Source organism: Astatotilapia calliptera, chromosome 19 (genome assembly GCF_964374335.1).
Source record: "Astatotilapia calliptera chromosome 19, fAstCal68.1, whole genome shotgun sequence".
In the NCBI taxonomy this organism is placed as follows: Eukaryota; Metazoa; Chordata; class Actinopteri; order Cichliformes; family Cichlidae; genus Astatotilapia; species Astatotilapia calliptera.
The window spans coordinates 12,906,579-12,927,799 of record NC_137440.1 but is presented as its reverse complement, the minus strand read 5'-3'; the positions used below and the strand labels follow the sequence as shown (position 1 = coordinate 12,927,799).

The 21,221-nt window shown below is 43.5% G+C and overlaps 1 protein-coding gene across 1 annotated transcript in view; it reads left to right on the top strand.

Moving 5' to 3' along the window:
- The window catches only part of runx3 (RUNX family transcription factor 3), a 46,109-nt gene that overhangs the window by 7,318 nt on the left and 17,570 nt on the right, over window positions 1-21,221 (top strand). The window contains exons 3-5 of the mRNA XM_026151549.2: window positions 12,138-12,379; window positions 13,066-13,222; window positions 14,680-14,784. Of these exons, the coding sequence (XP_026007334.1) occupies window positions 12,138-12,379; window positions 13,066-13,222; window positions 14,680-14,784 (504 nt within the window). The remainder of the gene's footprint in view (window positions 1-12,137; window positions 12,380-13,065; window positions 13,223-14,679; window positions 14,785-21,221) is intronic.

Here is a 21,221-nt window from a genome sequence, read left to right as displayed (position 1 = left end):
CTTGTGACTTGGAAAGAGACTCAATTTATTTTATCCTGTTAGATATGAAGTGTTGTAGAAGTGGTCCCCAACATCTGGAGTTGGGCTGCCCCTAAAGCTCAGTAAGAAGGAGTCAAGAAACCTTTTCAAGAAATGTTAAACTACATCTTCATCACGATGTGTGCTTTCAGTTATCAAAATGTCTCATTCTACTGGTGGTGGTCAGAGGGCCCGGTGGCGCCAGTGTCCGGCAGCCTCGCCTCTGTCAGTGCACCCCAGGGTGGCTGTGGCTACAATGTAGCTTTCCATCACCAGTGTGTGAATGTGTGTGTGAATGGGTGGATGACTGAGTGTGTAAAGCGCTTTAGGGTCCTTAAGGACTAGGAAAGCGCTTTACAAATACAGACCATTTACCATTTACATCTATCCATCCATGAGCTGAAGACTATTTCGGCTGAATTCGGGTAAGAGGCAGTGAAATTGAGACAACGCCTAAACCACTGTCTCAGGTATCAACAGGAACTGGTTTACTTACTTTTAGTTGCTACTCTTTATGTTTAGTCATCAATTTCAGATTCTTATCAATTATTTTAGGCAACATTTCAAGATGGTTTCTTCTGTCTAGCCCTTTCAACCACGAATCCATACCGGTAGCTAAGAATTTTCCAAATTGTTATTTAGAATTTTAGCTAGCTCTTTCAACATGGTTAGCCTCTAATTAGCCACAATGTTAGGTAACAGTTTCATCTTATGTATGTGTACTTGTAGTAAGCGATTTCAAGTGTTTTTTAGCCCTTTTTGACTATTTGTTATATATTTAGCATCTTTATTTTGGTCATCTGTTCATTTGTTAACTTTTTTTTAAATAGCTAATCTAGTTTCTTGCTACATGGTTATCTAGCTGATTGGTTAAGGCTACGTTAGATGAAGTTCTCAGCTAAATGGAGGCATTCATCTTTCCACTTTTATAGTAAGACAGCCGAATCTGTTAACACTGCCAACCTGGCAGAAAGACGTGTGTGTGTATGTGTGTGTCAGACGAGCCTGATGGACGTGAACACAGCTTTTCCCCTTTAATCAGCGTGATGACATAAGAGGCAGACAGCAAGCCAGTCTTTCAGCCAGTATAAAGTTTGATTAACCTAATCACCAGGCAGCCAGACTCGAGGCTACTGATTGGGTTTACAAACGCTCCTTGTCATCGTTGTGTCATTAGCTCGTCGTTAGCTGTGGCCGCCTTGACGTGGAGCAGCGACATGCCGGGCGTAAACACAGCAATCAGGGGATTAGAGTGCAGTTACAGCAAAGCCTCGATGGACGCCTCAGGCTCTGAGTCAAAGAAGGGAAAGTCCTGCCTTACTATGCAAGCTCCACGTGGCCGGGGTGCTAACTGTACTCGGGCAATGCCACTGCTGATTAGTGATGGAGATGATGAGAGGAAACATTCAGTCACTTCAGACCCGCGGATGGTTTCCTGGAGTACAATTATACCTAGTATTTGACTGGCGTAATGACTTGAATGGAAGGACTCTAGTGAAAATACGTTTTTGCCTTCAATTGAGTTTACTTAATCTAAAACTGGGAATCGACCCAAAAAAGACACACAGACACATGGCTACATGCAAGACTGAGTGACATTTGGAGATAATTCACTTTCTTTTGGATTACTTTGTAATCAATCGCAGTGATTGACAATAATCATTTACTGTGCAAAAGATTAAATTTATGAGGGATGACAGTATTATGCATCTAAGTGCTTTCCAAAACTGTTTGGCTTGCAGGCTGAGGGCCACCACACCCTTGTTTCCTTACGATGAAAAGCCCAGAGGGCCAGTCGAGTACTTTCCAAGAGTTGTCTCACGTCTGCAGAGGAAAGTGGCATGGACACTTGTCAGGAAACCAGCGCCGGGTTCCTGTTCAAATCTGGTCGAATTCTGCAGTGAGTCAGATGGTGCTCGGGAGGCTGACCCTCTGAAGAGGGAAATAAATGCAAATTCAATATTTGGGGGCTCTTTGAAGTCTCTCTGCACTTGAATGAGTGTGACAGAACCTGGAATGACCCTCGAGAGAGAGTCCCTTCAGCTTTTGATTTTAAATGCACAACACCACTAATAACAAAACATTCGTGCGTTTTGCCTGTCAGCATTCGTGCCGTTCGTGTCACACGTTACATACCTTGCCGTGCTCCTTCACAGTTTAAAGTAACAGAAACCTCGTCTCAAAAAGTAAAACATGTGGCTTTTGTTGCAGAGAGGAATGAACAACAGCATTCCATGTGCAACCACATCAAAGGTTTCCCTCGCCATGGGGCTAAACGAGGGCAGACTGTCTTGCTCGCCCCTCCTGTCACGACTGCCACTAATTAACCAGATATTAAAAGTGACACTTGCTCTTCATCAGCTATACTTCTCTTTAGCTTTTAAACATGTAGCGTTTCTCTTTGAGAGCCATCGAGTGGGGACCGCCACACAACACGCACAAAGAGGCATTGTCTGCTGGTGAAAATGTGGTTTACAGCCTCTGCTATAATGGCTTGGTGGTTGCTGGAAGCCATGTGCACTTCCTAATATTCGGCTCACATGCGATTTCATTTTGAGAAAAAGCCGAGCTTTTGGGCTTTGCTTTTGTGTGAGCGGGACGCCTCACAACTTATTTTCTGAGCTGACGGGCTCCTTTACCCCCTCCCTACTCTTCACCCCCTTTTCCCCTCTCTGGTGGCGCTACTATATTTGTGTGGGATCTCCAGCGATGGAAGAGTAGACGCAGGCTGCGTTGCCAGTCAAACGTGTTTGGGCTGTCAGACTGAACGGCTTCCAGCGCTGCGATCTGTCTCCTCTCCTCGCCAGTGGGAGCTGTTTGATCTGACAGAGAGACTCCATTAGAGACACAGGGAAGTTCAACTGCTGGGAGGTTGGATGGCTTCAGCAGTCAGAGTAGCAGCCCAGAGAGGAAAAGGTTTGCACACACAGTCTGGTTGCAATCTTGGTGTCTGTGCTGTGTATCTATAAATGTCTCTGAGTATTAGCTGTCCTTCTAGTAGGTGTGTGTGGTGACACAGCCGGGGCTGACATACTTTGGGGGCTCTGTTGGGCAAAAGGGGGCGATGACGCGGTGAGTAATGATATCATAAACGTGTGTCGCTGCTTTGCTGGGCTGAAATGACAGACAGCCGGAGAGCGAGAGAGATTCTCTGCTGAGGCAGTATGAAGTGAAGCAACTAAGCTGTGTTGGGTTTTTTCTTCTGCACACACACCATAGTTTGCCCTCGGTCTCACGGTGGTGATGACCTCATAAACCCGAGCCACAGTCCAACAGAGTCGAGTAGATGTTGGTGTCAGCGTGTTGAAAATGGTAGACGATGGTTAGCATCAACGCGCATCATTGGTTCAGCCACAGACCGTCACTGCACCGCCTGAATTTAATGCGGCTGCAACTTCCAGTAATCAGGAGGAACTCGGCTCTCCGAGACAACTTTACAAACAAGATCAGGGGATTAGAGTCGGACTCGTGTTAATGTCACCTGCTCGCACTGTGCGATACCTGGTAAAACGGAGAGAGGCAAGTGAATTGATGTGGCTCCTGTGAAAGATTTGTCTGCCGATCTGTGTGCGGCAGCTGGGCTCTGGCACGGCTCTGGCACCGGGGCTGCATGGCAGTTAAACTGTCACTGTCAGGAACTGTAAATCTTTTGCAGAAGGTGAATGCAGCAGCATGACAGCGGCACAGGTGTGTGTACACAAGTGTGTGCGTGTGTGTGTTTACCACTCACACTACTACATTTGCTCGTCTCTTTTCCTGTCTGCCCGTGAGGAGAGGAGCACTCTCCAAAATTTCGGCCACATTTGGCAAAGTCAAAGTGATTGAGGACAGTCCGTGTGTGTGTCTGCATGTGTGTGTGAGAGAGAGAAACTGTAGGGGGTGGGGGTGCTGTCACTTTGGCAACACAACTGCACATATTGCAGCGATTACCACAGCGGAAAAATGTTTTTCTGCAACATGCAATTACTACAGATTACAGATTGCCGTCCTTGCATCAGAAGCTCTCGCCAGAAAAGGAGAAACACTGTGCATTTGTGTGCATATGTGTTTGTGTGTGTGTGTCGTTACACACAAATAGACAGAGACACGGAGACAAAGAAAGATGAGAAATGATTATAGCTCACACTAAAAACCACAACTGAAAAAAATAGGGGAGTTGACGTATTTATGGGTCTCATTTAGATTTAAAAGTTATACTGACTTACTCGGGTAAATAAAGAAAGAAAAAAATGCAATCTGTCCTTCAGTAAAAGTAGAGCAGGGCACATTTTCAAGGCCTTTTGTCCATCATCATCAACATTATGAGAAACGTATACTGGTGCTCTTGTAGAGTATACAAGCCTATATGCCTCCAGTTTAAGGCTTTGCATTTTGTTCCACGTTACAAATCACCCTGAATATCAAAAAGCTTCTTCAGGTCATACTAAACAATATAGCCCAAAAGTGGTGCCCCGCAGCAAGGCAGGGCCCTATTTACAAACCCACCAGATCAAAACTCAACCCAAAAGTGCTCCTATAATAGCACTGGGGCCTTTTGGTGAGCTTACCATCCAATGCTACTTTTAGTGGGTTTCCAAAGAATAAACAGGCCTGCCAACCACATCACAGGCCTCTGACTGTCATCGTTGGGTGAGTGTACCCGACGGATGATGTGAGGGCGGAGCGACCGTGACACCGAGGTTTACGGCGAGTTCCCCCCCGCCTGGCTCGGGGGTGGGGTGAACTGGCATTGAAAGGATGGGTGGGGAGGAGGGGGACCTAAACTGACTTGCAGCAGATTCTTTAAAACAGCCACAACAATCCAAAAATGCTCCATGACAAGTCAAATTCTACTCAAATGAAAAAACTGGAGTATTATTAACAAATACCAAAGTGAGAAACTGACAATAAAGTGGCATTTTTTACGCAACCATTAGTTTCCGTAAGCTAGTGGGCATTAAGGACGTAAGCTGAAGCAGCATTTAATAGAATAGATGCGCGCGTTGTTCATGGTAAATTTACATTTTTATTTGGAGTAGAAACAATTGCCGTTTTGCAAAAACTACATAGGCACGAATCATCTTTTAACCCTCAACTCACCAAGCTGCTTAGCAACAGAACTCACTTATTTTACTTCTTATTGGCTCTTGTTGTCTTTATCATCTTCTGATTCCATTAATTGTTGTTCCTAATCACTTTTTATGGAAAAATAACTTAACGAGGATGGTCTCTGCCAGTTGATCCGGTGTCGTTGTCACGTTGAGCATTCAGGCTTCGCAGCAGTAAATCTTCCGGCTCTCAGGCTGTTAGCCACAAGTTTAGCAGCAAAGCATCAATAATAAAATCAAAGCCTCGAATGTTAAAAGACATACTTATATTAGTCGAGTCCCCATATAACTTTATAATCTCCATTGCACTCTTTATACCATATGTAGAGGAGCATTAACACATTTATGCTCAGAAGCATTTAAAAACATCACCGAGGCACAAAGACGTCTGTGACCCCACACAGTTACTTCAAAGTTAACAGCGACTGTTTCATTCATCAAAATGTGTTCATTCTGTTGGCTGTTAGGGAAAATCTAAACACTCGTCTTATTAAATATTAGAATGTACTTGACAGAAAACAATATTTAATGCAGTTAGTTATGCACTGAAATCGGTGGCCTTTCATCCTTGCTGGGTTTCATCACTTGAACATTTATTTTGTGGACATAAGTGTCTCTTGTCTTGGGCTCACAGGTTAGGCGGCTACTTCCTCCTTTGTCTTGTGGTCGATTTTATTTTTCACAATTAATTCCACACCCATTTTTATCATTTTATTTCCCGTTCCCAGAGTCTGCTTGTCATTGTCGGTTTTTACTAAAATCACTTATGTTGAAACATTATAGAAAGTGTACCTTTCAATTGGTTTCAATTTCTGTCTTACTTCAGTGGCTTCTCAATTAGAACAGCTTGCTTTCTCTATGACACGGTGCAGCAAAGATGTTACCTTATATGGGCGTGGCAGGCTGCTGATCGCAAACGGTGTGCAAGCACCTGTCAGATTATCGAATCGAAATGATTCTGCATTGTGTGCAAAGTACGAACACTTGCAGTGCAGTTGTGTTATTTTTGCTCCTAATTTTGCCCCAGTGAGTATTATAATGGCTGTATTATAAATGGGTACACGTTGGTTTCTGCACTAGTTTGAGTTGTGTTGCTTTAAATAATTACATATAGAATTCAAATATTTAATTACAGGTTTAGAGTGAAGCCGTTTCAGAAGTTTGGCATAACAAGAAATTATTTAATAACCTAAATAATGATTTGGTTGGAGTTTAATTGGGTGTATTTGTTAGACTTAAGTATTTTGAACATAAAATCTTAATTTGACAACTACATGCTGTGCCAAATATTTCCATTATATTATGATAATTTCAGTCCCTGTAATCAACGCAAACTGTTTAGATTTATAAAATATTAGCATTACAGAGTCATCATGTCAGTTGTTTGGTTGCCATTAAAGTGTGATTTTAGTTTTTCTGCCATAATCACTCAGAAGATTTCCTGCATTTGTCGAACAAACGCACTGTTGCGTCTTTCCAGCGTTGCAGCACCGGGCTGGTCAAAATCGACGCTACCAAACTCATAATGCAGTCAATATGGGATGAAGTGATGAAGCACCGTTTGGTGGGTCTGAAGATGAATGCAGTCTTTAAGAAGGCCATTTACATTCAGCAGACAGAAATAAAAACGTAGCTGCAGTCGTTCCCCCAACAGCCATTACGTTGCTAAATTGATTCAGGAGGCTTTAATAAGCCCTTGGCTCCACTCTGCACCTTTTTTTAAATGTATGCAGCGTATTAAAGATGCATGAGATGAATGTGCTCATTGTCTCCTCCGGTGACTGCCTGATCACAGCTCATCATGCTTACATAGTAATTAGCTGCTGGGTTTGGAAGTGTCACCATCCTCTTCATCATCTCTGGAATCAAATATACTCTAAATGCCTTCAAGGATCTGAAACTGGGGCCCGAGTACAAGGCGGCAGGCGGTGGGGGGTGAACGCTGAAGAAAACTATAGAAATGAAAATGAAAATAAAGACTTTTGGGGTCATTAGGAGCTCAAACAAAGTTTACGTACACAGATGCATTCCAGCCATCATTAAAACTAACACAGGCGACCTTGCTGGAGAAAAAGTAACATGCAAATTTACATGATCAAAATTGTTCAATGTGTTTCCCATTTTCTTGCCCGAACATCAAAATGGACAAAAATGACCGCCAATTGTGATGTGCTGACACATTCTGTAATCAAGATTTGAGAAAGAATCAGGCATCAGAGCAGCAAGAGCCCCAAACCCAAACAGTCTGTACCCACTCACTGTTGTTTAAAAGTTTCTCCATATACTTGTGTATATAAACACTCTGACGCTAGAATATGATTTGGCTTTGAGGGGACTAGCACAAATGGCTTTGGTGACTTACATCATGCTTAGAAGTCTAATCACAGACACTCTTGTCATATCAAGCAGAAAAAGTCCATTTCATAGCGAGCTGCATTTTGAAAAAAAGCAAAAAGGGGGAAAAAGGGAGGGAAGGGTAAACAAGCTTGGCGTTCCACAGTCACCACAGAATTCATCATTCATACAAAAAAATACCCCAAGCCCCAAAGTAGAGCTAATTTAATCCAAGAGGAATAAAACTCCATTTCATAGAAGTCGTCCATTCAGAACACTCAGATTTCCACTGAGCAGAAACCCCCGGCTGAAATTCGAGCAGACACTTTTCGGAAGGAATGCATTCGGTGGGTTGAGGGCCAAAGCTTGCCCTGTAATTTGTGAATGTACAGAAATGTGTGACCGCCGCAGCTCCTCTAAAGATAGAAATCTTTGTCTTATGTCATCGCTGAACCTCAAACTATTTCTAATTGCCCCCATAGCCCCCTTTTCCAAATGAATAGCTACCCATCCAAAGGCTTATGTGTGCATGTCTGAAAATAGCCTGGGAGTTTACACAGGCTAATAGATCATATTCGAGGGGGGAAAAAAAAGAAAAACTTTAAAGAGATCTCGACATATCTGAGACTGTCCCCATCTTCAAAGTGGCTTTTAAGTGGCACTGAAAGCAGTGTGGTTGGCATTTAGAGCCAGGTATACCTTTACAGACCCCAAAGGCTTTGCTGTTTCTCCACTAATAGGGATCATACTCATATTAGTCTTTACAATCTGACTCATTGCACACAGAACCCAAAGCAAGCAGGGTTTCCTTTGGCTTTAAATTCGCAGAAGACTTTGTAAAGATTCCACAAAACCTTTGAACTCCTTTTTTTTTTTTTTTTTATTCGACTTGTCCAGAGTGTCTAAAATGCCCCATTTCAGATTTGTTTTACTGCGGTGCTTCAGACAGACTGTGTGATGCTTTCTGATGCTGAGGAGACCCCTTCTTTTGTTCTGATTCAGGCCAGGAAAACAGATGAAGGCAACTTCTCAACCACAGGTTTTCACAGAGCAACCGTCAGTAAACAATGATGTGATTTCTTGATTTATATCTGAAGGATCTGTTTTCTTTTCATCCCTGAATGCTCAAGAATCTTATACGCTGAGGCCTTTTTGAGGTGGGTCCTGGGTTTCACATGTCCTCCAGGAGTTCTGTCTTGATTTCAGGCTCAGCCCACTCGGATCATTAAAAATCGTTCAGGGGCACGGCGGGCTCCGTCCTCGATGCCTGTGCGGCTGAAACTGTAGAAACTGCATGTTGAAATGTGGAGGTCTAAATGTGACAGGCGCCCGGAGCGCACATTAAGGCTGAGTGGGGTATAGCTGGGGCGTGTGGTCACATATTAATAATGAACTAGGGCAGGAGGATGACTAAAATACCACCAGCATTGTCACTGTCCCAGTCCAGCTGTGCTTTTTTAAAATAGAGGCAGTGTGACAGCTAATCTGATCCGATTTATTTATTGTTTTAATTCAGGGAGGTCAGGTTGTACAGCTCTAAGCTTCTGTGATTTGGAGATTTCTCACATCAGGTAAAAAAAAAAAAAACCAACAGTGTCAACACATAAAGCAATTATTTATGCTGCTGTCTTCTGTGAACCAGGGATAAGTGTGATGGTGGCTTTGCTACCATAAAATATTTCTTTTTTTTTTCTCATGTGCTTTCAGTGCGTAATTTTTTTCAAAGCTTTGCTCAAACCCTCTGAACCGCTGTCCTACATTATAAAAAACAAGCAACCACAGACAAGGAGTGTGAGAGTGTTAAAACAAGCCTGCACATTAATATTTCTCACAGCATTCAGCCCAGAAGGAAAGAGAGAGAACGGCACGCAGGTAGAATTTCACAGAATTTATTTAGAGAACTAAAGTTTAGCAACACTTGGCTGGCACTCTGCGCACACGGTTGTGCAACGTTACCATTGTAAATATTAATGAATGTTGCACAGATGCGCCAACAATGATCAACTGATGTTTGCTGATAGCTATTAGGAAATAAAATTGAGTTTTCAGACGATTTTAACATCTTAAAATTTTAGAATGATGTTTATAATGTTTCTGTCTAAGCTCTGCATCCTGCTGTGTGACTGCAGCTCTGATCACTGCGGCAGGAAAGGTTAAGGGAAACCACTCCGACGAGCTACTTAGCTGCTCTCAATTAATTATATTGCAAACAAACAGCGTTAAAAAACTGCACACACACTATGAAAATTTTACTAAAACATATATTCGCTGAATTTAATTCATTAATTATTATTTTACGTTTTGTGGCATTTTTAAATCAAAACTACCAAATTTCTAGAGCGTAATGCTTTCTCTCCTAATCGATCACTCCTCGCCAAACTCAGTAAAATGTGCACACGGTATTTTTAAGCGATGTTTAAAAGCCTGTCTGTGCATTTAAAATGAATTACAGCAGACACACACACACACAAAAAAACTCTCAGAGAATTGAATCTATAAATGATGTATGTAGACGCGCAAATATCGCATTTTATTCATTCAGTTGGCTTCAATGAGAAGTTTTTAAACGAATAAATGTGCGTGCTCTAATAAGAATTTTTATTTCCCGACAATAACACATTTTATTGTGATCCGGGCAAATATCTCACACGTGGATGTGAATATGAAAATGCCCGGGGAGCAAATCTCCCACCAGCTAAACAGAAATTCCCCCCAAAAATCAAAAATATGTTTAAGCGTTTGGCCTAAAGTCGAAATTAATTCAGATTTCCGACTCATCTCAGGGAGCAGATAAAAGTTTCCTCTGCAGATGTGAAATGTCTGCTTCTCAGACCGCCGGGGCTGTCAGCGATTGAAAAGGCAAATGCGCCAACTAGTGTCAAAAAGTAGCACGGCGGAAGGCTTTAGCAGGGTGTGCCGTCATTTGATGTAACCCTCAACATTTCTAATGAATTCAGCCTCTGGCACACACGCATTGACTCTGTTATGTTCTTTGATGTGGAAAAAACACATTTGCTTGTTTGCTTTAATTTTTTTTATTGAATTCCGCTCAGTCGATTAAAATGATATGGATCTATCTTAAACCCATAATTTCACTTTATGAAAATTTAGAGATGGTGCGAAGCCTCGAGATATAATAGCGTCTAAAATGAATAAATGAGATTGAAACCGCAGACCTGTGCAGTCTCGGGCCTTCTTTAGATCACTTCCAAACAGCTGAGTTCAGAGGAGGCTGTGTGATAAACCAGCGTGGAGATAAAGGTGCACACCTTTGATCTTATATAATATTTTAACGATTAAGGTGGTGCCCTGTGACACTCGGGATTTACAGTAAATCTCCACAGAAGCCAAACGCAAGATTTATTCTTAAGCGCTATAGTCCATCAAATTCACCATTTAAACCATCTGCTTATTTCATTAATAGTCATAATAAAAATAATAATTTAAGCAAAAGTATTTGCTTGCATGCTGGTTTTGTTTTCGTAAGTTATATCTGGCGTCTCTTATTCTGAAAAAATAAAATAAAAATAAAACATTTCCTCTTAACGCACGCTGTCTCCTGCTTTCTGTTTCATGTAAAAAGCGTGTGTAGCGCATAAAAACACAGAGAAAAGCAGAGATATGTATCAATAATTTAGATCGTGTGTGTGACAACAGTGCATAGCTGCAGAGGGAGCACCGGCGAGTTTGATTGGTCTGATGAAAGCCCAGCCCAGTAGATTCATTGGTCGAAATCATCTCCACACTCCCAACCACTAAACACTAAAATGACTAGGGTAAAATAATATCGCGGCACTCTGCACCCTGTTCATCCTCACGGCTTCTTCTTGCGCCCTAAAGGATAACTTTTAAAGGAAATCCAACTGGAGCGACAGGATCGTTCCCATTATTCCAGAGTTGTGTTGGTTTTGGGTTTTTTTTTTTTTTTTGTGGGAACACCTAAACTGGGATACGGTTGCGAGAACTTTTACGCAAGAAACAGGACATCGCTGTGCTTTAACTGCAGTTTGACTGTAGATATTCGAGTTTGAGAAATTTAATTAGACTTTTTTGTTTTGTTTTGTTTTTAAACCAGCGGTGAAAAAAGTTTCTGGTGAAATCAGCGGGAGGCGTCTGCTTAAAAAGAAAATCGCTGTTTAGTCGAGACATTTTTTTGGTTTTAGTTAGGCGGATTAATTTTTTTTTTAATATATCGCGCCTGGATTACCTGTGCCAACAGACTCTTACCGATCTGCAGAAAAATATTTGGGAGATTCATTCACTTATTTGCGAGTTTGAGTGAGATCTCGGGCAGTTTGTGGTGCTTATATTCAGTTCTCACGCGGCAGAAAGAAATCCACGGTGTGCGGCAGACGCGAGCACCGATATAAGACAAGCTGAGCGCTGCCGCAGAGCTTTTATTTGCACGTCTTTGCTGAAATTAGAGCAAACCTTGTCGGCTCTGGTGCTGCTCGAGCCGACACATTATGTGCAGATGATCTAGCCACACAGTCACCAGTTTGTAGTTTCTGTTCAGGTAGCGAGGCTCTTTCCACTCTGCGCTCTCGCCTCCAACCTTTGCGCCAACACAGTGGACTCTTGACACCAGCATCGTCTGGAGAGACAGACAAAAACTTTTCCCTCCAAAGAGTTTTGCTCCTCTGATCCGACCCAGTCAGGTGGCACTGACCCAAGCTGTTGTGATGCATATTCCCGTAGAGCCGCCGACCACCAGACGGTTCACGCCGCCCTCCACATCCTTCCCCTGCAGCAAGATTGGAGACAGCAACGGGGCCATGGCCACCGCAGGGCCCATCAGGTCAAGACCGGACACCAGGAACGTGGTGGACGTCCTTGCGGACCACGCGGGCGAGCTGGTCCGGACCGACAGCCCGAACTTCCTCTGTTCTGTGCTGCCGTCTCACTGGAGGTGCAACAAGACGCTCCCCGTGGCTTTCAAGGCAAGACACATCGCTCCTTATTATCATGTGTTATGTTTTTCATTTAATAATTCCCACTGCAGGCCTCTAACTTCCTTAAATGTACGAGTAAAGAAAAAAAAGAAGAACAAAAAATAAATAAATTAAAACCAAGCAAATGGGACTTGAGGAAGTAATCCATTTTCTTTTATTTAGAATTATCTGATGGGATTTTTGGGTGACTTTCAGTTTTTGCTTTGAGTGAAATTTTAAATATCAAATCGTAAAAATAACATTTGCTTTTTTAGGCTTTAAATTACACAATAAGGGATAAGAAATTTAAGTGCAAGTAGCAAGAGCAGCTGAATTAATATTTTGTACCTTTATGTGTTTCTGGATTACGCAATGTTGACGCTTCCTGAGTCAATTCTTGTGTTTTTATCAGTTAACTGTCTTTGTCATGTGTTCGGATCCGCTCGGATGAGGACATCACAGTCACAGAACATATGATTTCTTTGTTAACGTGATGACATTGTCTACTTTAAAAAAATCTCCAAGCTGCATAATTCAATCAGCAGTTTATTGTTGACATTGTGTTCAAATTGTACAATGTACGATTTCTAACTTAATATTACGAAACAGTCGGATGCGGTTTTACGCGCGCATTGAGCACATTTGCTTTGATGACCCGAGTGACCAACATCTTTTTTTCCCTCTCCTGCGCTCAGGTTGTGGCTCTTGGTGACGTCCCCGACGGGACTCTGGTCACCGTGATGGCCGGAAACGACGAGAACTACTCGGCCGAGCTGAGGAACGCCTCGGCTGTAATGAAGAACCAGGTGGCTCGCTTCAACGACCTGCGCTTCGTGGGCAGGAGCGGACGAGGTGAGCGTAACCTCTGAAACTCTCTCTCTCTCTCTTTCTCTCTCTCGCTCTCTCTCTTTCTCTCTCTCTCTCTCACACACACACACACACACACACACACACACACACACACACACACACACACACACACACACACACACACAGGCCTGGACACAAACGATGAGGGAATGTCTGCGTGTAATGCATTTGAAAACACATAATAATAGATCATATTTCTGGGCACAGAAAAAAACAAACAAAAAACGAGTGACAACATATTATTTTTGAGAGAACGCGGATGATATGAAACTAAATATTTTGCACAGGCTGCACCGCTGCGCGTATTAAAATACAGCTCGCGCATAAATACTTTTCTGTCAGTTTTGGGGATGATTTCTGTTGCTGAGATAATTCTGCAAATGTGGAAGCGTTTATGTTTGGGTACGACGAGTGCCCACACCTTGCCAACTGACGTCCACGGGTGTCATCAGAAACATCTGGCCTGCGTCACGGTATGCAGCTGCAATGTGGCTGTATAATTTTCTTAATCCGAGGGAATACAAATAATCATCGACGTGGTGCAAGTCGGAGGGATGGATGAGAAACCACCGTGCAATTTATGTCCCGGGGCAATTTGTCAAATAATCCCCGCCACCGTTTAGGATGCGTGCATCTTATGGACTATTGCGCACTATTTATCACGGTTATTGCGTTTAATTGCTGTATAAAAATTCCCACGTCAACAGGCTCGTTTCCAGGATGTTGTGGTCAAACCATAGGCCTACCGTGTACCATTTTATGCTATATTGAGAAAATCAAAACAGCGCAAAGTTCAAGTAAATATGGTCAACTTAAATAATAAAAGAGAACGATTTTAAAAGCCTCATCGGAGTCATTTCGCTTCTCTCCGTGAGGCCATTTCTGGATTTTATATTTCTATTTTTTATCTGATTGTCTTTTCCATGATTTTTTTTAAGTAGTTCGTACCTTTTATTTCTGCAGCCAATTAGCCCACCCACATGAGGATTTTATGTCTGTCTTCCCACTCAGTCTCCATTTAACAAGGGACGCTATTCTCAGAGCCTGGGACGAGCGCCGGACTCCCTGCGTGGTCCAGCCTTCCTCTCTCTGCACTTTGATGCAGAATGGGAGCGAGAGCCTGCCTTGTTGAACAATAAACTCTTGCTGTAAGCTCTTTGGCACAATCTGGAAGACATTCCCTCAATAATCCAAATCATACCCGCAGCCAGACCGTCAAAAGAGAGCCGGTCCTTGGCTTCTTCTCTTTCTTCTTCTTATTATTTAATTTGAATTCAAAGGCTGCAGCAGCGGGACGAAAGCCGGTGATGATTTGAGGTTGAACAAGCGAAGTATTGTTGTGAGAAGAGAGAAAATAAGTTTTGCAGATCATTCTAAACGGTCGTTTACAAAGAAGAATAAATAACACTCATGAACGCGATTTGGTTGCTGTGCTGCAGGAAAGAGCTTCACTCTGACCATCACCGTGTTCACTGGACCGCCTCAGGTGGCCACGTACCACCGCGCCATCAAAGTGACCGTGGACGGACCCCGCGAACCACGCAGTAAGTGCACACGCACACGCACAAAGAGACCCACTCACACTAGCATTATTGCTAAAATGCATTGAGGTGCGATGCTGCACAGCACTGTCAGCGTCGACTCCCGATTCTCTAAGTGTGGGTGTCAGTAAACCCACTGGCTTCTTGAATGTAGATGAGAGTCTTACACTGAGCAGGCCTGAAAGCAAGTGCAAGTGCATTCGTGGGTGTGCAGTGCCTTGGTGAAGGGAGAGCTAGAGAATCAGTTCACACGATCAAGATGTGCTAGAAAATCCAGTTTCCCCTAGATTTCTTTTGGGGTTAAGGCTTGGGTTTTGGGGTTAAGATTAGAGTGAAGTTTGGGTTAAGCTTGGGTTATGGTAAGCCTCTAGAGAATGAATGTAGGGCAATATATTGTCCTCACTTAAATAGTAGGGTAGGCTTGTGTGTCTGTGTGTGTGTGCAGCAGGGGCACAGGGAAGGGCCCTGTCAGAGGAAACTGTAAAGCATATTAAGGCAAAACCCAAGACCACTAAGAGGAGCTGAGTGAGTCTCCAAGCCGCAGGTGGCTCAGCTCAGTGGAACCCTCCTCCTCCTCCTCCTCACTCCTACCTTCTTCAGCGCTGGTCAGAGGGGTCGTACTGTACCTGCCTGCACAACCACATAAGTGGCTCGTTGATTTAACACAGGGCAGACTCCAGCCACCGTTAGCCCTGGCAGGAAGGCACGGCATGCTAAAGCTGTTAGCGCCATCCTTCAGCCACAGCTACATGCTCTTGTGGTTTGATGCTTCTAGTGCGAGGGATGGTGAAAGCAGAGGTACTCAGATGACTCAGTCACTGACGGTTAGAGCTGTATGCGTGCATTTTTATTTTTTAATGAGCTCAAGGTGAGATAGATATGAGAAATAGGATTTTCTGATAGTTTCTATGGAGGAATCTTACTTATCAGGGTTGCTTAGAGGTGGATAACTGCGGCTTATGCGGAAGTGGGTTCTTTAGAACCGGTGAACATGGAGCACACAGGGGACAGAGAGAGTGGCAGCGAGAGCCACATGAAAGGACACGGTTAGCAAAGGGAGCTCAGGGGGCATGGAGTGAGAAGCATCAAGCCCCCCACCCCCACTCCTCACCCTGCCAAACTAAGTGCCGTCTATTTGCAGAGGTATAAAAGAGAACAGCGAGTAGATAATAATAAACGCTGTGTGTGTGTGCGGGCATGGTTTCAATTTGATTGTATTCTGTTCAAATAGAAAAAAAAGAAGCTGAATGTGTGTGCGAGTGCATCAAGTGCATTCTCTGGTTCATCTGCAAGTGTGTCGGTGTGAAATAACTGTGTACGTTAATGCTGTCTCCTGTCTGTCTGTCAACAAGTTACGGCTTCAGCTGAGGCGTCAGAGAGGCCGTGCTACTTTTACACTGGCGCTGGGTGCTATAAAGTAACACTGTTTAATTTAGGGCAGGAGGAATTTAGAGCTCCATTAAACTCTGTTACACTGTGCTGAGAGGAAATTCACAGAATGACAGAAAAGAAACGTCTGAATATGATTTCAATATTCATGAACTCGAACTAAAGCCCCCTCAATTTCAAACACAGACTGGTGGCCTCTTGTGCAAAGGTTAAAATGCACTCTGTGAGGAGACCAGGATAGAGGGAGCATTTTGAAACGCAGCACATTTATATTGTTCATTATGCTGGTTTCAATGTGGTGTGTCTGATCTGAGGCCGAGATGAGCTTAGTTCGTAAAAAAAGAAAGAAAAAAAAACTCAAAATAGAAACCTCACAAGATGAGATTAAGGGCCTCTCTTATTTAAACAAGAAGCACATTCTGAGACTATATCAGACAGAACAGGAACACACACCAACATTCAGACATTATTAGGACCATAAAATTAATCAGATCATTTTCTAACCACAAGGCAGCACATTGCAACTGTGCAACGTGTCGAGCCAAATGTTGCGAGGCGCTTCTGCCAACACACAAAACTGCATTTTTTAAAAATTATGAATGTCATCTCAGAGACAGTTTTACATGCAAAAACTGCTTTTCTTTTGGTTGTTGTTAGTCAACGATTACACACAACGATGCCTGTACATCTTGGTCAGTGCCGGGCTCACCTGTCTGCAGGCTGGCAGGCCGCTAGGCCCGGCCGTGCGGGGCTTTGCAGGCTGTTTGTGTACGGCCTGCATTTGCATTGCTGCCTGTCGAGCCATGGCAGGAGCTGGCAGCGAAGGGAAGGAGGGATTTTAATGTTTACGGATCTAGTCGAGAGAACCTGATGGACAGGACTGCAGCGGTGGCTCGCCTGCGGCAATGTAACAAAGAATGCTATGCTTGAAAGCGCTCGAGCAGTAAAGGAAACACTTACGCTATGAGTACAGTTGTGTACACTAATGTATATCCACATGCCCAGACACACAGCATCACGGTCATGAATGCACACAGACAGAATTCTGTTCCTGAACAGTATTTTTGTCTCCCTTGCTGCTGATTTCCTCATCAAACATCCGGCATTTGTCATCCTAATCCACCCCCACCCCCCAATCTATCTGTCAGACTTTAATATCAAACTTCTGCTGAGCCCAAACTGGAAGCACAACTGTTGATGAAAGCTCTCCCTCCAGTTTCGTCTGAGCTCTAACAAAATATCACATCCAGCAACAAGAGAGGGCATGCTGAGCTAGAAAAAGACAGAAAGGCAAAAAAGGAAAGCAGATGACTGAAGTGTCGAGTCCCTCCCCTGTTTGTCGCTGCTATCAGATGCCTCCACACAACAGCTCATACGCCCGAGCAGGGTTATTCTCACCGATTAATCCCTCAGCTATATTTTTGTTGCCCTTCTCACCACCTCGCTTATACATGACATCAACTGCTGCCTATTTAGCCCCGGGGGAAGGGCCCGTTTGTATTTCTGTATCTCTCAACCTGAAATGAATCAGTTCCCCGAAAGACCTTGCTGTGGGTCAAGGCAGAGAGTTCAGACAAAATAAAGCTCTTTCGTTAAGGCTGACAAATAACAAGTATATGGTGTCAAAAAAATTATATAAATTTAATATCTGACAGCAGATTAGAGACTTGTCTGTGTGTGAGAAATCAGTTCAGCTATGAGTGTGTGTTTGTAATGTCACTAACTAGAAAATAGCTTCCACACATTTTCAGCTGAATCTTAAATATCTAGTTTTAACTCTGCCTCTGCCTCTTTGCCCTGCTGTGGAGATCCCCCCCGCCCTATTTTTTGGAGATATGTGCTGTGCCCCATGTTTCGTTATTAGTAGCACATCATAACCAAGATATTAAAAAACTAAAACCAAACAAAATGATCCATAAAACCTTGATGTGAGCAGTTTCACGTGGGAACTATTTCCTCTTTAACTGAACTGCACCTGCCAACTATGTCAGTATGCAGAAGAAAATGCTTCTCTACCTGCAATAGGAGGGTCACGCTTGTGACAGCGTGTAAACATTAATGCTGTAACTCAACTGAGCTGTAATATTATCTAGCTGCGTGTTTCCTTTGGTTGGCGGGTGCGCTTCGGTAGAAACAAAATAGTTCCTATGTGAAACCGCTCCCAATGAGGTTTGTGGATTTTTTTTTTGAGTAACCGTGTCGTGGTTGCTGTTGAGTTTTTCAAATGAATTTTCGAGTGCCATCTCATTTAATCAGAGTAATATAATCAAGACGGATAAATAACACTAGAAGCGAAACGATGAATATGAACTGTTAGATAGATTGGCTCATTATTTTTTGTGCACGTATGAGGTGATGAGATTTGCACAGACTGTTGTTTGCTGAATGCTGAAGATGCGGCAGCTCGTTCCACCTGAGCGACGTCAAAGTGCTCATTTGTCTTGTGATACTTGAGAATGATACACGTGAAAACATCGTAACCACTAACAGAATTACACAGCATACGTGCAGTACCTGTATACATACAGCCAGAGCTGACACACTTTCCCACCAACACAGGCCCACGCATCCAAAATCACACAAGTACTGTCGTGTTTTGTTGCCTGTGTTTACTCGGTTGGGTGTGTTCCTACAGCTCCATGAGGAGAATGGTGGGCGTAGGGAGGTAGTCAGGGAGGGAGGGGAGGGGGTCGGGTGCATGTTAGAGTTGGCGGGTTGATTTTATTTGCATTTGGCACACAGACTGTACAAAGTATGCAAATAGACAAACAATGACATTTGCTGTGTTATTTTTCCTGTGATATTGCAGTCGCTCTGCAAAGTAAACAAAGAGATAGCATGAATGCTGCTGCGTATGCATTTGCGTGTGCGGGTGCCCAGCTTATGCACCTGCCAGGTGCATCTCTTTAAGTGCAGCCACGCCCATGCTCCGCAGATCACATGAAAGGATCCCCCTCGGTGCGAATTGCTCTCTCAAAGAAAACTTTGATGTTTGAAAATGGAGATGGGTGTCTTTGAAAGAAAGGCCTACAGGTGTATCAGTGCCACGGGAGGGGGGGGAAGCGGCGTGCGTGATGCCGGGTGCTTTCCTGACTACGAGATGTTATAACCTGGAGACATAGCAGCCTGCTCATGCACACAGTCACACATACACAGACAAATAGTGGCGAGCCTCAACGATCAACCTCATGACCACCTAATTTATGATTTGGTTGAGACGAGAGTCTGCCTCAACACCACACAGAGACAGATGGGAACTGATAAAGGGCAGATTTTATATCTTTTCGAAGAAATGACACTCAGTGGCGTCTGCACTGACTGGAGCCTGTCGACTGTGGTCTTTCTCCCCCCCGGGGTCACTCCAGATGCATCATACTTGGCTTCAGTGATTAGACGTAGAACAAATATTGGCTAACTGATAAATCCACTGGAATGCAGTGGTACATATTGAATAGTTCTGAACTGATTTCAGAGAGGAACTCGTGTACTGGGACAAACCATCCACCGCATTTTGAGCTTTCAGACTTGTGACGGGAAGCAGATGAGGGCCATATCATGCATATCCGTAAGCTTTAGAAGCAGCCACTCGGCTGCTAATTATTTTCTCATGTCTTTTTTCGTTGTGAGTGTAACATGATCAAATTTTGTCGTGGGAGGATAAATAAAGGACTGAGATGGAAGCTCTCTGACCACTGTTGCCACCTTAACCACATCTAGAAGCTTTGAGGCCAATTCTCTTTGAGGACGAGACGCGCACTCGTGCATTCACACACAGTTGTAGGTAATCCTGCTTAAGCTTTTGCACTTAGGCTTTCCTGTGAAAGCAGAGCTAATTAGTTTAAATACCTCGGCCGAATTGTGATATAAACAAAGAAATTGCAGCCATTAGCCAATCACGGGCACCGTTTTTTCTCCTCTTCTCCCTTTGCTGCCTCTGTTTGTTGTTCGGCATGTTGCTGCAGTGTCAATGCACAAGTTTCAGCTGTATGAGGAAAAAGAAGAACATTGTCCACATTTTGAAACAGTGCAGTGAATCCTCCTCCTTCAGGCCTGCTGATGACTGTTGGAGGCACGCACACACACACACACACACACACACACACACACACACACACACACACACACACACACACACACACACACACACAAGCTTTGGGGTAAAATGCCCTTTCTTTTTCCGCTCAGACACAAATTTCCTCCCCATATTCACTGACGGCGAATAGAACAGCATGACGTCCCAGGAATTACCAAATTATTTACAGAGGTCCCAGACGGCACTTTTAATTCAGTCTTATGATGCAAGCAGAAGACACATTCTCATAATCAAATAAGAAGTCGGGCCAACATCTCCACTCAGCTCTCTCCACCTACCCACTCCCCTGCAAACTCAGCAGCCAAGCGTCTTTCCTGTTTACTTACCTATGACTTGAAGTAAAATGCCCACTCTGTGTGTGCTCACTCTTCCTTATTTACACTGACCCATACAGGAGGGAGCCATTACGACCTTTCAGCTGTAATTCAATAAAAGTTCCGATCTGCATTTAGAAAAATAAATGGCCCATGAGTGGAGGAATATTTTTCTCCCCCGCTGGATTATGACAATAAACCGTTTTCTGCGTTGGGGCAAAGAGTGCGAGGGGTGGGTGGGGGGGCGGTTTGTGGGAAGAAGGCACCTGCTGGTTACTGGAAAAGACGCTGTGTACCACCACCCTGCGGTTTGGATATTTATTTCTTCAGGCCTTAATGGTTAGGAACAGTGAGCAAATAATAGGTGCAGCAAGAACTTTTCTTTTGCTTCCAGCAGTGGAGAAAGTTGTAATTCTGTAGGTAAACACAGACTGGAATCATCAGAGCAAAGGAGAGGTCAGTCTTGTAACCTTGACACTTCTGCAACAGTCCACCAAGAGCATTAAAAAAACAAAAACAAAAAAAAAAAACAGACACACAGAGAAAGAACTGAAAGTAAAAAAAATAAATAAAAAAATTTATGCGTGCCTACATGATGGAAAATTCACACATTTTACATTTCACACATTTGCTCTGACCCACCT